The sequence below is a fragment of the Chelonoidis abingdonii genome, chromosome 1 (assembly GCF_003597395.2).
Source record: "Chelonoidis abingdonii isolate Lonesome George chromosome 1, CheloAbing_2.0, whole genome shotgun sequence".
NCBI classification, from domain to species: domain Eukaryota; kingdom Metazoa; phylum Chordata; order Testudines; family Testudinidae; genus Chelonoidis; species Chelonoidis abingdonii.
The window spans coordinates 25,484,097-25,500,777 of record NC_133769.1 but is presented as its reverse complement, the minus strand read 5'-3'; the positions used below and the strand labels follow the sequence as shown (position 1 = coordinate 25,500,777).

At 43.4% G+C, this 16,681-nt stretch overlaps 1 protein-coding gene across 2 annotated transcripts in view; it reads left to right on the top strand.

Moving 5' to 3' along the window:
• Window positions 1-16,681, top strand: part of PHTF2 (putative homeodomain transcription factor 2) — a 211,564-nt gene that overhangs the window by 63,529 nt on the left and 131,354 nt on the right. For both annotated transcript variants that reach the window (XM_075064450.1, XM_075064461.1), the window contains exon 4: window positions 11,947-12,016. In XM_075064450.1, coding sequence (XP_074920551.1) covers window positions 11,947-12,016 — 70 coding nt within the window. The remainder of the gene's footprint in view (window positions 1-11,946; window positions 12,017-16,681) is intronic.

Genomic DNA, 16,681 nt, shown 5'->3' with positions numbered 1-16,681 from the left:
CTCTGAAGGTCAGGCTTGACAAAGCCCTGGTTGCCCCTAACCATGACTGAGTTATTGAAATCCTCAAAATTGTGATTTGAAGACCTCAAGCTGCAGAGAATCCACCAGCAAGCGACCCATGCCCACGCTGCAGAGGAAGGCGAAAAACCTCCAGGGCCTCTGCCAATCCGCCCTGGAGGAAAATTCCTTCCCGACCCCAAATATGGCGATCAGCTAAACCCTGAGCATGTGGGCAAGACTCACCAGCTAGCACCCAAGAAAGAATTCTCTGCAGTAACTCAGTTCCCATCCCATCCAACATCCCCTCACAGACCATTGAGCAGACTTATCTGCCGATAATCCAAGATCAATTGCCCAAATTAAACTATCCCATCATAACATCCCCTCCATATACTTATCAAGCTTAATCTTAAAGCCAGATAAGTCTTTTGCCCCACTACTTCCCCTCGGAAGGCTGTTCCAGAACTTCACTCCCCTAATGGTTAGAAACCTTCGTCTAATTTCAAGTCTAAACTTCCTAATATCCAGTTTGTACCCATTCGTCCTCGTGCCTACATTAGTACTAAACTTAAATAATTCCTCTCCCTCCCTAACGTTAATCCCCCTGATATATTATATAGAGCAAGCATATCCCCCCGGAGCCTTCTTTTGGCCAGGCTAAACAAGCCAAGCTCTTTGAGTCTCCTTTCATAAGGCAGATTTCCATTCCTCGGATCATCCTAGTAGCCCGTCTCTGAACCTGTTCCAGTTTGAATTCATCCTTCTTAAACATGGGACACCAGAACTGCACACAATATTCCAGGTGGGGTCTCACCAGCGCCGTATATAACGGCACTAACACCTCCTTCTCCTTGCTGGAAATACCTCGCCTGATGCATCCTAAAACCGCATTTGCTTTTTTAACAGCCATATCACATTGGCGGCTCATAGTCATCCTGCTATCAACCAATACCCCAAGGTCCTTCTCCTCCTCCGTCGCTTCCCAACTGATGCGTCCCCAACGTATATCTAAAATTCTTATTATTAATCCCTAAGTGCATGACCTTGCACTTTTCACTATTATATTTCATCCTATTACTATTACTCCAGTTTACAAGGTGGTCCAGATCTTCCTGAATAGTATCCCGGTCCTTCTCCGTGTTAGCAATACCCCCAGCTTCGTGTCATCCGCAAACTTTATTAGCACATTCCCGCTCTTTGTGCCAAGGTCAGTAACAAAAAGGTTAAATAAGATCGGTCCCAAAACCGATCCTTGAGGGACTCCACTAGTAACCTCCTTCCAGCCTGACAATTCACCCTTCAGTACGACCCGCTGGAGTCTCCCCTTTAACCAGTTCCTTATCCACCTTACAACTTTCATATTCATCCCCATCTTTTCCAATTTAACTAACAGTTCCCCATGCGGAACCGTGTCAAACGCCTTACTGAAATCGAGGTAAATTAGATCTACCGCATTTCCTTTATCTAAGTAATCCGTCACCTTCTCAAAGAAGGAGATCAGGTTGGTTTGGCACGATCTACCTTTAGTAAATCCATGTTGCAATTCGTCCCAATTACCATTGACCTCAATGTCCTTAACTACTTTCTCCCTTAAAATTTTTTCCAAGACCTTACACACTACAGACGTCAAGCTAACAGGCCTATAATTACCCGGATCACTTTTATTCCCTTTCTTAAAAATAGGAACTACGTTAGCAATTCTCCAGTCGTACGGTACAACCCCCGAGTTTACCGATTGCTTAAAAATTCTCGCTAACGGGCTCGCAATTTCACGCGCCAGTTTTCCTTTAGATATCCTCGATGGAGATTGTCCGGGCCCTCCGATTTGTCCATTAAGCTGTTCAAGTTTTCTGGCCTCTACCTCAGATAGCGGCATATCCTACATCCACACTATCCCACATCCATTCCCGTTTTATCATCATATCCCTCCACATCCCCTAAAACTCCTCACTAGTCTTATTAAAAGACCGAGGCAAATTAGATACTTATTTCCTAGATATTAGGGCCATAAGTCCCGATCCAATAGGTCTATCCTTAACCTCCGTTCCTATCCTCAGTTGTGTTATAACTATCGGCCCCACTTCTTCTTTCTTTGTTTTTGCTTCTTATTTATGTGGCTGGGTAGAACCTTTTACTATTGGTTTTAGAATTCCCTTTGCAAGGTCCAGTTCTGTACGCGGCTTTTAAGCCAGCTTCCTCACTTTTATCCGTACATGTTCTGACCTCACTAAGGTAGACTGGCCCGTGCTAATCCCGCCTTTCTTCCACACTCTGTAAGCTTTCTGCTTTTTCCTAATCCCCTCTCTGAGTTGCTTGCTCATCCAGCTTGGCTTTTCAACTCCTGCCCATGGTTTTTTCCTTCACAATTTCTCGGGATGCAGGCTTCCCGACAGTTTCCGCAGAATCATGCGGATTCTCCTTTAAATGTAATTCCAGGCCATCCTCCGCATTTAAATCCACAAGTTCCTCCCGTCCAATCCGGAAAGATTCCCTAACTAATTTCCCCTTAACTCTTTAAATAATAGAAAATTAGCCCTCGAGAAGTCGAAAACCCTAATCCCAGATCTACGTTTGTTTATCCTTCCATCTAATTTGAATTGAATCAGCTCATGATCACTCGAACCAAGGTTGTCCCCTACCACCATCATCCCCTTCTTAGATCCGGGAGACTGGTATGCTGCCCTCGACCTGAAGGACACACATTTCTATATTTCCATTTTCCCAGGGCACAGGCAAGTCCTTCATTTCATGCTGGCCAGCGCCATTTCCAATTCATGGGATTGCCATTCGGTCTCTCGTCAGCCCCAAGAGTGTTCACAAAGTGCATAGCAGCAGTGGCTGCTTACCTGAGATGCTGGGGTATTCAAATTTACCCAGACCTCAATGACTGGCTAATAAAGGGTTGGTCTCAGGATCAGGTGTGACAGATGTTCCACCTGTTGCGACCTGGGGCTGTTAATAAACAAGAAAAAGTTCACCTTAATCCTGGTACAACACATAGAATTCATTGGCATGATCCTTGACTCTTCTCAGGCCAGAGCCTTCCTCCATGAGGCTCAGTTCCAGGTCATGGCGGACCTCATCTTATGCTTGTAAGTCACCCTCTTACCACTGCTTACACATGCCTGCACTTGTTGGGCCACATGGCGGCCTGCATTTATGTGGTCTGGCATGCATAGCTCCGGCTCAGACCAGACTACATAAGTGCATGAAGGGCTGGAGAGGGAAGTAGCTGCTAGTTTGAGTGGTTTGCCACTATCCCTAGGGCCCTTGGGCTGGGACCCAGAGTAGAGGGCGGGCCCAGGTCCCTCCTTCTCCACTCCCCTTCTCTGGGATACTAGTGGAACAGTTAATACCTCAGATCAGGCGCCCTGAACACCCGCACAAGAAGAGAAAGCATGGGACCGATTATAGTAGTGCTGGAAATTTGCCACAAACTCAATTTACCTTAAATGACACTTGTGCATCCCCTTTACCTGTGAAAGCTGCTTGGAACTTAAGACATGTTTACACTACAAAATTATGCCTCTGCAGTTATTTCATTGCTTGTGCATGCTATGCTTCTTGTGTGGGTGATGTGCTTCTCACAGGAGTGCTTGTATTGATGCACATTCCAGTGCACTGTGAATAGGTTTTTCATTGCGCAACTCACCACCATCCAGCACAGTGTGGGGTTTTGGGAAGCTTTTGCAGTGCCTCATGAGGCTGAAATGAATTGTGCAGGGGTGACTGGGAGCATGGGGTCAACTTCCCATAATGCAGTGTTCTCCATCCTATAATTTCATCTGCGTCCCATAATATTTCGTGCCTCTTTTCAAAATCCCCGCCAACTTGTGCATCTTCTTCCTTGCTGTCCACCCTCTCTGAGAGAAGCATGGAGCTTGCACAGCTCTGCACAGTTGTCATGAGCATTGCCAGCATGGAGTGCTTGATTCTGAGGCATGGGGAACATGAGGATTCCTTGGAGGCTGGATTGTTTTGGGACATAGAAAGAAACAATTCAAGGTTGTTGGTGGTGTTCACGGAACAGCTGGAGATGGTGGAGTGCTGGTTCTGGGCCCGAGAAACAATCACTGACTGGTGGGATTGCATTGTCATGCAGATTTGGGATGATGAGCAGTGACTGCAGAACTTTTGGATGCATAAAGCACATTATTGGATCTATGTATCAAACTCATCTCAACCATCCAGTGCAAGGACACCAAAATGAGAGCTGCATTGACAGTTGAGAAGCGAGTGGTGATTGTACTGTGGAAACTTGCAATGCCAGATTGCTTCTGGTCAATCAGGAATCAATTTGAAGCCAGGAAATCCACCAGCGGGATCATTGTCATGCAAGTGTGCAAGGCTATTAATCACCTCCTCCTATGCAGGACTGAGACTCTGGGCAACATGCAGAACATAATGGATGGTTTTGCAGGAATGGGCTTCCCAAACTGTGGTCAGGCAATAGATGGCATGCATATCCCTATTTTAGCATCAGACCACCTTGCCACAGACTACATCAACAGAAAGGGCTATTTTTCCTATAATAATGACAGGCACTAATGGATTACTGGGGACACTTTATCAACGTCAGTGTGGGCTGGTTAGGGAAAGTGCATGATGTATGCATCTCTAAGAATACAGGACTGTTCAGAAAGCTGCAAGCAGGGACTTTCTCAACTAGAGAATGTTGTGAATGTTGAAATGCCAATAGTGATCATGAGACCCCGGCCTCTCCTTTGCTCCCATGGCTCATGAAGCTGTACACCGGCCACCTTAGCAACACCAAGGAACACTTCAGCTACCAGCTCAGCAAGTACAAAGTGGTAGTTGAATATGCTTTTGGTCATTTGAAGGAATCCTGACACTGTTTACTCACAAAATTGGACCTCAATGTGAAAAATATCCCATTGGTTATAGCTGCCTGCTGTGTCCTGCATAATATCTGTGAAGTGAAGGGGGAAAGTTTCTGCTGGTGTAGAGAGTGGTGGTGGAACAGCTCTCTGCTGAATTTGAGTAGTTAGATACAAAGGCTATTAGAAAAATTTGATGTGGAGCTATAAGTCTCAGGGAGGCTTTGAAAGATCATGTTAATAGTGAGCCAGAGTAGTGTGTTGCTGGCCTTGCTCTTTTGTAGCCCTGCATGAATCTTGTAGTGATTGCTGTGTCTGTAGGAATATAATGTCAATGCACCTATTAATATTGTCTGTGAATGTCATGGATTCTGTGACAAAATGAAGTAATAGTAAATTGGTACATGTCAGACCTGCTTGGGACCAGACAGCATATTTTGTGAACTAATAAAGATTAATCTTGATTAAAAAAAAATAAAATTTTATTCAGTAACATGAACCAGGCGATAAAAAAAAACATTTTAAAACTTTAATAAATTATGAAGGGGAAAGAACACTGTATTTTAGGTACAAATACACCAACCGTGGCTTTCACAGGTCAGTTTATGTCCAGCTATGATTGTCTTTAATTTCCTGTGGAGTGGTGTGGATAGTGCAGTTGACCCCTCATGCTATGTGGAATGTTGGGGGAAGGGAGAGGGAGGTCCCGATATTGAGTTCTCTGTGGACTGCAGTGGCAGTTGAGTACAGGATTGTTGAACCTGCAAGCCTACCAGAGTCCTCAGCATCTCGGTTTTCTGTCTGAGAAGCATAAGCATTTCCTGCTGCATGTCCCTTTCCTTTTTTGTGCCTTTTTCCTCTCCAGTCTGTTCTTAATGATCCTTCATGCTGTCTGCAAGGGTGATCACAGATCCTGTGCTCATTCTATAATGCAGCACTGGCTTGCAGGATCTCCTGGAGCATGTTTTCCTTAATCCTCTTGTTTCTTCTTGTCTGGATCAAACATCCTGTGAATGTGGAGAGGGAGACCCAGAAGGCCAAAATGGTAGCAGTTGCAGATACAACACACGGAGGTACCATTGTCAGTGTAATCACCATTGAAATCAAAACTTAGGATACTGAACTCACTTCCCTTGATCCCCAAATGTTGTAAGCACTTATATTCTCCCTTCTCCTTGGCATTGATACAGCACAGCACCAGCCATGGAGAGTATGGCCCTCAGTGAGGAATTGGGGGCAGAAATGAGTGGGGAATAGCTCACAAACATGAGTATGTCTATGTAGGGTAATGAATACTGGCACCGTTTTCCATGGGCGGTGGTGATTTTAGCTGATATCTCACTCTTGAGAGTAACGGAGGCAGAGACAGCACAGCTACAGCTGGCGTCTTGTTACCACCTGGACCCATATGCTGCTAGCCTGTGCACTGCAGTGGTGCTTGCTGATGTAATTGCTGAGTAGCATGCAGAAAGTGTCCTACTGTAGTGAAAGAAATAAGGCAGCCATTCCCAGAAACCTTTGGCAATGGATTGCCGAGTACCTGCATGAAAGTTTAATTAAGATCCCCAGGGAGGATTCACAGGACATCCTGGTGCACATAAACAAGCAGCTCTGCATGGCCCACTCTGCCTAACTCCAGAGGAGAATGAAAAGCAGATCGCAATTCTACCTCTCTTGATTGTTCCAGTACCTCTTCTAGCACATGTAAAAAAAAAAAAAAGGGCAAATCAAAGGATGTGTCCTGCTACTTTGTGTGTTCCATCCCTGTAATTTCAGAGCAAACTGTATGTTACCAGGGTGCCTGCCCATGCTTGACTATTGGGACTGGTTGGACTGTGGTGAATTAAAAAGCATGGCTGGCTGGCTGGCTTGCTGCAGAGCTGGATCCCCTGGTTGCCTGTCTTCCATACTATCTTCCTCGTCTACCTCCTCCTCCTTGCTGTTCATGGTGGAGGTCTGTCATTCGGGCTCCTGTTGCCGAGGGTGGTATGCAGCTCTTTGTAAAAGGCAGGTCTGCAGCTCCACGCTGGATTGATGGTTGGGCTCCCTGGCCTTCTGGTATGCTTGTCGCAGCTCCTTGGCTTTCGTGTGGCATTGCTGCTAGTCCCTGTTGTAGCACTTCTCCTGCATCCCCTGAGCAATCTGTGCATAGATGTCCACATTTCTGTGACTGGATTGGAGCTGTGTCTGCACAGCCTCCTCCCCACAGGCAGAGGGGATATAATGCTTCCTGTGTATTCCAGGCAGGAATATGTCTGCAGCTTGACAGTTACATTTCAACAGTGGAGAGCTGCTAGGTTTTCTCAGAAAGCTGGGCAATCAGGAAAAGGAATTTAAAAAATTTTCAGTGCTTTAAAGGGGAGTTGGCGGGTTCCTGTCCACCTGACCCTTGGGCAACTGAGTTCAGAATGGTAACCAGAGGAGTTGGTGTGAGACATTGTGGGACAGCCCCTGAGGGCCAGTAACAGTCAACATAAGTCATGCAATGTCTTCACTGACATTGCGTTGATTTAACTACACTGATCTCCAGTCTACGCCGCTTAGGGAGATGGTATAATTAAGTCAGCGTTGCGAGGCACTTATATTTGTGGGAACAAAATTTAAGCATAAACACATCCCACAGCTAGATTGATGGAAGCTGCCTTGCGTCGACCTAATTGTGTAGTTGTATACCAGGCATTAGTGAACAGTTGTGATGATGCACAAGAAGAAACAGTCAGGTCTCTCACTCCTACCTGTGGAGGCTTTGCAGGGCTAATAGAATTAAAAAGAAAACAGGTTTAATTGATTGTAAAATAGTGAATAAACCTCAAAAGATTTAGCTGAATTCATTGACTACTGGCTTATAGTTTATAGAGAGAAGAAAATACTTGAACTTTTGCATTTTAACAGATTCAATGACTGCTTTGTGCTAACTCATTTTTGATAAGTACAGTCACTTAGCCTGCGTATTAATCCCATAGCCACTTTGCAGAAGATAATTGAACAGCACAGATAGTTACATTGTTGGAGTGTTTTCTACTGGTTCTGTCAAACTCTAGTTCATCTAGGGAATTCTAGCTAATTTGCTAAGCATGTTAACAAGAAAGTGTTTTCACTACTTACGTTCTCATAAGTAGTCAACAATTAGTAATAAAATGAAAAAATGCTCTTGAAAGTTGCAGATTTTGTGCCATAGATATGAAAATATAATGTAGCTTATTCTTTATAAAGTGTATCTAAGATGCCTATTAGAATGTTAAAATATAGCACCATCTTCATAATTAAAGAGACCTCACAGTATAAACTTTAAAATAATATAGGGATATAACCCAGGAGATCCCTTCCAGTCCTATCAGGTCCAGTACACTGTTACTGCAAACAGCCCTAGCATATAATTCTGTAAATGAATATATCAAGCCCCAATTTAAAAGTAGGGAGATTTTTCCCCTGTGCCACCCCCCCAACCCCCCAGTCCTACTTGAAGGCTGTTCCAGAACTTCACTCTTCTAGTTATAAACCTGCTAAATTGCAGCCTAACTTTATTCATAGCCTGTTTATACACATTTGTGCATGTGCCAAGATTGTCCTCAAGCTTAAATAGCTCTTCTTCCTCTCTTGATATTTACCCCCTGACATATTTATAGAGAGCAGTCATATCCCCTCTCAGCCTTCGTTTTACTAGACTAAACAAGCTAAGCCCTTTAAGTTTCCTCTTGTAAAGTAGGCTCTCCAAGTCTCCATTTCCTTGGTCATTTTAGTAGCCCTTCTCTGCACTTGTTCCAGTATGAATTCTTTCTTGAACATGGGTGACTAGAATTGTATACACTATATCAATGAGATCTTACCAGTACCCTGTACAAGGGTATTAATACTTCCCTATCTCTACTGGGAATACCTTGCTTCATACGTACTAGGCATACGCTTTCCTTTTTCACAGCTGCATCATTTTGGTGGCTAAGTCATCCTGTAATAGATTAATACATCTAGGTCTTTCTGTCCCTCTGTCATTGTACTCATTCCCATTAGCATCCTACCTTTGCCCCCATGGTCTGCATCATCACAACGTATTCATTTAGTTTGTGAGGCATACCTAGATTGTTTAATCTCTACCCCACTGGTTTCAACTTGTGGTCCACAGACCCCTGGGGGTCTGTAGAGTGTAGATTTCCAAAGGGGTCTGCACCTCCATTTGAAATATTTTAGGGGCTCACAAATGAAAAAAAATTGAAAACCACTGCTCTACTCCATAGCAGCCCTACTTCTTTTCTTGTTCTCTATAGTTATATTGGTTAAAAAAAAAAAAAAAACCTTTTACAAATTCGTTTTCTTTTGCAAGGCCGAAGTAAGGCCTGCCTTACTGCCTTAAGCACGTTAAACTGCTATGAGGCTTAAACAGGATTTCCTGTTGATAGAGATACATACCATGCGCTTGTAAGACACCAGTTTTGGAAGGATTCACGCCACAATACAAAACTCTCCCCGACTCCCATAAGTTAAAGCTGTTTAAAACAGTGGGTTTTTTTGTGATAGATGAACTTCCTTTTACATTTGGAGCTGTCTTGCTTCAGATTTCACAGTGATCAAGAGCAAATTATGTAACTGTTAAGATTCTCATTTCTCCTTATGGAGGCTTATTTTTTGTTCAGCATAACATATGAATAATCAGACTGATGTGCAGACTAAAGGAAGACTTTTACACATCATGTTCTTTACAAGATTTATCTAACAGTGTTTTAATTTTTACATGCAGCTAGTTTTTTCCATATTTGTTGTCTTGTAATATATTTAACTTGCTATAACCATGTTTAGTTGTCCTCTATGGTATGTTGCTTTGTTTTGATTAATTTCTCCTGTTTGTCTCGCCAGAATTCTACATCTCTGATTTATCTGATCTAAATCTGTAGCAACAGTATTGTCTTGTTCAACATTACCAGCATCTCACCTTTTTGAGCATATCAAACTGAAATTACCCATTTAAATTAAATGGAGAAAATTGCATGTGTTCATGCATCTACTTTTCATAAGATAAATTTGCTAGTTCTGGCATTACAGTAATATGACTAATTATCACTGACATTTGTTTGCTTCTGCCATAGGTATAGTGTAACTTCGGGTAAGTCTACACTGCAACAAAAGACTTTTGGCACTGCTGTAACTGGCCTGAGCAAGTTGACTCAGACTCGCAGAGTTAAAAATTGCAGTGCAGATGGTAAGGTTTGGGTTGGATCCTGAGAGCTGAGACCCCATTAGGGAGGAGGGTCTCGGAGCTTGGGTTCCAGCTTGAGCCCAGATGTCTGTGCTGCAATTTTTTGCCTCACAGCCCAAGTCCTGTGAACCTGAGTCAATTGACTTGGGCTCTGAAACTGAATGCTGCGGATTTTTTATTGCAGTGTAGATATACCCTTTAACTCATATTTAAAATAGTAAGTTTGTGTTCCTAATTTTATGAATGAAATTGACATTCTTGAAAATAAATACTTAAATGTTTTACAAAGGCAACTGCAGTTTATGCATTAGTTTAAAAAGTATTACAGAAGGATAAGGTTCAACCATCCCTGATAGTAATTCCACACCACTAACCTGCTATCTTTTGAGAACAACGTATTAACTTTTCAGTCTCTAAAAACTGTACTTTCTAGAGTCCATATCCTCATAATGTGGCCAATGTAATTGACCTCAAATTTCAGAAACCAAATGAACCATAATTAAGGCGATGTTTTAGTCACAGGTACTTTTAGTAAAAGTCATAGACAGTAAACAGAAATTCGTGGCCTGTCCATGACTTTTAATATATACTTCTGACTAAAACTTGGGGGTGGCACAGCAGGTGCTGGGGATGAGAACTCTGTGGGTGCTCGGGGTGGGGGTGGGAATTGCGGCCTGGGAGGTGCTGGGGTTGGTGGGGCTGGGGCAGACTCCCTACCGAGCCCCAGACTCCACGTGCTGCCCCTGATCCACCCTAAGCCCCAGTCCTGCAACTGCCATTGGCTGGGAACTGTGCCAATGGGAGCTGTGGGGACGGTGCCTGCGGGCGGAGGCAGCATGTGGAGCTAGGAGATGAGGGAGGGGGTTTCCTGTTGCCCTTGTGGGATGTTCCCTCCCCCCCCCCACTGGTAAGCACTACCCTGCACCCCAATCCCCAGCCCTAAGATCCTCCCCCACCCAAACGCCTGCTGCTGTCGGGTGGGCGGACCCAAGACCATCCAAGCAGCAGCCAGTGCAGCTGGCCCAGGGGCTGCCTGAGCTGCTTAGGTGGCTTCCGGTCCAGCTGCACGTGCCTGCTGCAGAAGTCATGGATGTCACGGAAAGTCGTGGAATCCGTGACTTTGTGACCTCCGTGACTAACATGGAGCCTTAACCGTAATACATTTATAATTTTCTAAGGCTTGACAACATAACTACACCTAGTAACATAAAAAGCAAGTGTTGAACTGAATGCTCTCCTGTGGGACAACACAAATACAAGGGGTATGTGTTTTTCAGTGGTGAAGCAAAAAGACCACTTTCCTTTGCCTAGCTCTGCCTTTTTATGGGAGATCCTTGCTGCCTGTCAGGAAAACTTATTACCCCTTTGTGACACTGGGATTTAGCAGATTTAGTTGACCAGCAGTTTGCAGAACACAATGTTGTTTGCCATCAGTTGTTTTAGCTGGTGCTCCTTTGAGAACTAAAAGCTACATAGTATATATAGATTGCGATTAAAGAGAAAAAGGGTGTAGTGTTTTAAATAAAGAAGATGACAGTAAACCACAATCCAAGTATATTACTAATGCTGGCAAATGTGTGTATAGTATGTTGCATTATCATAGTCAATAAGAATTTTTAGGCCCTTCTGAAAATCTCACCCTAAGGGGCAGTAATTGATTAGTTTTCATTACATTATCCTATTTGTTGAAAATGTTTTTACCCCATCTTGTCTTTACTTTAACACATTGTTTGTATTTAATACCAGGTACATTGTTCTTTGGAATACTTGTTACTTTAGATTTCAAATTGTGAATTTGGCATTTTCTTACACTTTTTTTTTGAAAAAATTTAAGACAATTGCTGACCCCCATTCCTATTTTTAGCTAATCTATATCTTCTGTTGTGATGTTTATATTCTAATATTTTTTGCATATTACAGGGTCTGAGGAACAAGCCAAAGAAAACCGGACATGTGAAGCCAGACCTCATAGATGTCGATCTTGTAAGAGGTAAGGCTTGAGCTAGTAAATGCTGAATTTGTCAGTAATTTGACCTTATAGGAAAAGTTATAAAAATAATTGCCTTTATCCTGATAGCCTTGCAGCAGAAGAGTTGAGTATAACTATAAAAATGAGAAGAAACCCTACAGCTAAAGAAACATCAGGAAACAGTTGTCTCCTATTTATGTCTAAATTAAAATTAAATCAGTTTAGTTACCTTATGTATTTGATCATGTAGATTTATTATAGCCATAGTCTTAAGAAAAGAGGAAACAATTGCTAATTTATTTTGTATCTGATAGTGTCCATTTTAAGAAACTTCAGAGGAAAGTTCAAGAAATCCTGATAAGGACATTTCAAGGAATAAGCTTGAGCATAGTCTAAGAAGAGGTTTGCAGATGCTGTACAGTTATTTCTTTCTTGTAAAACTGGTGTACCTGATCATACTTATTGGCTAATAACTCTTAGCCTCAGAGTACAAATCCTTGTCCTGATTTGGCTGCTGCCCTTGTAACTCCTAATCTAAATGCATATACAGACATGTGCATATCACCCTGTCACTTACCAGCCTCACTCTGCTTTCAGAATCTCTGTTGCTTCTTGACCCTGGGAAGTTTTACACTCCACCCCAATAAGTAACTTCTACTGTATTTTTGGCTTCCCTTTTCCCCTCTTTTCACACCAGTGCCTCTTTTCATCTTCCTCTCTTTCAACTCCCTCTTAAATACGAAATGCTGAGCAATCCTGTGAGACTCTGAGGGGGGTCGGTCAGAATCAGGAGCTGGCAGCAAAATGAGGCCAGTCCCTACGTGACACAACAGGAGCTCTGAGGAGTTTTGGAAACTGAGCTGTGACCCTGAGAAGTGCCTGTGTTCCCATTTCAGACTAGCTCAATTGATTGAATGTCTCAATTGATGGGCTGCTCCCATTCATTTTTTAAAGGGGTAAGGTTGAGTACAAAGTAAAGAAGCAACAAAAAATAAACACGTTAGTTTTTAAAAAGATTAATGGTTTTGGGAACAAAGAAAGGGAGAGAAGGTGGAGTGTATTTCAGTATAGCATGAATATTTTCTGCTAATGCAGTAATAAGCATATCCTTGGGTGAATAAACTCAGAGACCTAAGAATTGTTAGCTTGTAATACCCTGCAGTTATTTTAAGTGAAACATGAAATGCAATGTTTATTTGGCAATATAAAGCTGAAGGACCAGATCCATTGGTATTTTGTTAAGTATTTGAAAGTGCAATCTACAGAGAAGTAGTTCTTCTCAGGAATATGAGTGGCTAGCACTGCAGAGCTATTTATTTATTTTGTTTGTATTATTGTTCCATCTAGGAGAACTAGTCTTGGACCAGGACCCCATTGTGTTAGGCACTGTGGAAATATCTATATATTATGAGCAGAAGGGAAACAATTCAAGATCATAGTATTTTATAAAGCCCTTCATAGGTTAGTCCCTAAGTACTGACGCAATCACCTGTGACCTTTTGCCTCTGCTCTGCAGTTAAAATCAGGCAGGGCATGCTCACTCTCCAACTGGGTCAGGGACAGGAGTGTCTCAGTAGAGGCTGTGGAGCTCTCTTCGAAACATGTCTTCCTGAGACTGTCTTTGACACAGTGCAGGTCCCATTTATTTTTGTCAGGCCTATCCTTTTAGAACCATCATCCCTGTCTTCTGTTCTCTTACGTTGTTGCCTCCTTTTCATCTGTAGGGGTTGGATTAACTGGGCATTGATCTCTCTCATTTGTTAGTGACTTGCCTGAATGGTGGTGGGTTTTGCACTGTACCAGATCCTTTGGTTGGAACAGGCTATATATAGATATATAGATGGATATAGATATAGAGAGAGAGAGCACGCTACGTGTGTGTGTGTGTGTGTGTGTATATATATATATATATAGGGAGAGAGATCAGTGTTTGTTTTTATTTTTGTTTTAGATTAGTTTTATTGTACAGCTCTTCATGTTTTTCAGTAATGTCTTTATAAATAGGTTTGCATTAAATTTATCATAATTGAGAATGGGAATCAGTTAAATTTTCACCTTTCCATTCTATGTTTATACAGCAACTAGTATAATAGGGTCTTGGTCCATGACTAGAGGTCATAAGTGTTAAAGTAACAGTTTATACATAATTTTTATGTGAACAAAAATTGGTTTAAAAGCACTAACTATAAGAAGATACGGGATTTATGGTCAGAATAATCTATAAATGTCCATTGCTTCAGAAGTTGGAGTATTGGCTAGTTTTAGAAACATCTAAAATGTATTACTCTGTTATGTTTGGGAGGCTTTATCATCTGTAGATCTATGAAACAAGGCAGGACTTCTCTCCAGCTTGTTACAGACTGTTATGTTCTTTTGGGCAGATTTATTGTCCAAACTTAAACAAAAAAAAATTTCCTCAGCTCACCCTTTAAGCTCACCCTTTAAGCTCTTGCTGTCTCTTCTCCCAAACTCTGGCAGTCCTGCAGCTTCTTAGCTTTCTCTCAGTCAGTTCTGCCTCACTGGGTCTTTCTCTTAACCTTTATAGCCCTAGGTGCAGTCTCACCTCCTTAATTGGCTCAACTGGGAGCACATGTTCTGGCCACAGGGAACTGGGACCTACTTCAGGTACAGGGGCCAGCCACCCCAAAAAAACCAAAACAAAACAAAAACAAACCCTGCCTCTTTCACAGGTAGGCATTTTTCTGACTTGAGGCCCCTTCCGGAATTCTTCCACCCACAAACCAAAAAGTGCAGGGGCCTGGTGGCCCCTATGCAGCCCCCTGTTTTGGGCTATATGAGAGTTTCTCTGAGACTGTTTTGTGACCCTGTTGGGTCACTCTTACTCTGCCGTATCGTTCAGGCTGCTCATCTCCTTCAGCCACAGAGAAGGCTTCTGCCCATTTGACTGCCTCCCACACTGAGGTAGGCTGGCATTGCCTAGCTCAGCTGCCTTGAGTAGGACCTTCTAAAAATTTGTTCCAGGAAGATCTGGGCCATGATTTTCTCTGTTGAACTAGTCTCTGGGCATAGCCACCAAGCCATGAGGTCCTGTAATCTTTGACTGCTACTTGTGGTCATGGCCCCAGTGGAAATGGTTCAGCCCAAAACCGGTGCCATACACCTCTGAAGTCAATCCTAGTCTATCTAAGATGGCAGCCTTCACCACAGGGTACGTCCACACTACCCACCGGATCGGCGGGTAGTGATCGATCTGTCGGGGATCGATATATCACGTCTCATCTAGACATGATAAATCAATCCCCAAACGCACTCCCATCAACTCCGGAACTCCACTGGGGTGAGAGGCAGAAGTGGAGTCAATGAGGGAGCCATGGCCATCGATCCCATGCCATGAGGACAGGAGGTAAATCGAAATAAGATACGTCAATTTTAGCTACGCTATTCCCATAGCTGAAGTTGCGTATCTTACATTGAAACACACACACACCGTGTAGACCAGGCCACAGGATAGGAGCCTGTCTGCTCGTCATTTACTGCTTGGTATGCTGCCTGTGCTTAGCCCATCAGGAACAGTGCAATGTAAATTGACTCCTTCCTGCCTGCTGCACTTGCCGCTGTCTCCGAGGAAGGCCTGTGGGTCGTCCTCTGGGCCACGCTTTGCCAGGCCAGGGACTAGCTACCTGAGCTTCACTTTCTATCACCAAGCAGGTTCCCCTGGGTCTCTTGACCAAACTGCTTCTGTAGCCATTCCTGTTGCTGGAAGGGGGGCCTCTAGCCAGTGCTGTTGAGCAGCAAGTTGTGCCTCTTATTACTTCTCTAGTCTGTTCATCAACTGTAGAAGCATAGCCTGTGTCTTTGCTGTTCCTGTTGCTGCTGTAGTGCAGCTGTCTGATGTTGCTGTGCTATCACCAATAGATGTATCATCTCCTCCATCTTCCTTAATCAGCCAAACTAGGTGGGCCCAGTCAATGCTGGGGCTTCAATTTCCCTTTTTTCTTGGCACCAGTAATCCTCCTTGCTCTCTCTTGTACCAGGGGCCGATCTCAGTGCTAGCCTTCTCTTCCATATGTCGAAAGGAGGGTTTCTCTCCAACTTGCTATAGTCTCATTGCAACACCCACAGTCTCTCTTAGGCAGGTTTATTATCCAAACTTACACGAACAGTTCTGCAGCTGACCATTTACATTTTAGTCTCTTACTTCTTCCCTTCCCAGTTCCTCTTTCTGCATCTTTCTAGCTCTCTCTCAGCCATTTCTGCCTCATTGGCTCTCTGTTTGACTTTGTAACTGCAGATGCAGCCCTGCCCCCTTAATTAGTCCAATTGGGAGCATTTGTTTTGGCATAGGTAAGAAACTTGCATTCCTATGTTGTCTGTACAGTCTAGCACATTTACTACTGGAAGTCTCCAAATATGTGTTTGCCAGTTAAAAATGAGCATCATCCACTTGTCTTCTGGGCCCCTGTCAAGGTTCCTTCCCCACTCTGAACTTTAGGGTACAAATGTGGGGACCAGCATGGACACTTCTAAGCTTAATTACTAGCTTAGATCTGGTACGCTGCCACCATCCAGAATTTCAATGTCTGGAGCACTTTCTGTCCCCCCAAAACTTCCCCTCCCTGGGTTGCCTTGAGGGACTTCACCAACTCCCTGGTGAAGAGAGATCCATACCCCCTTGGATCTTAAAACAAGGAGAAATTAAGCATCCCCCCTCTTTTCCCCCCCACC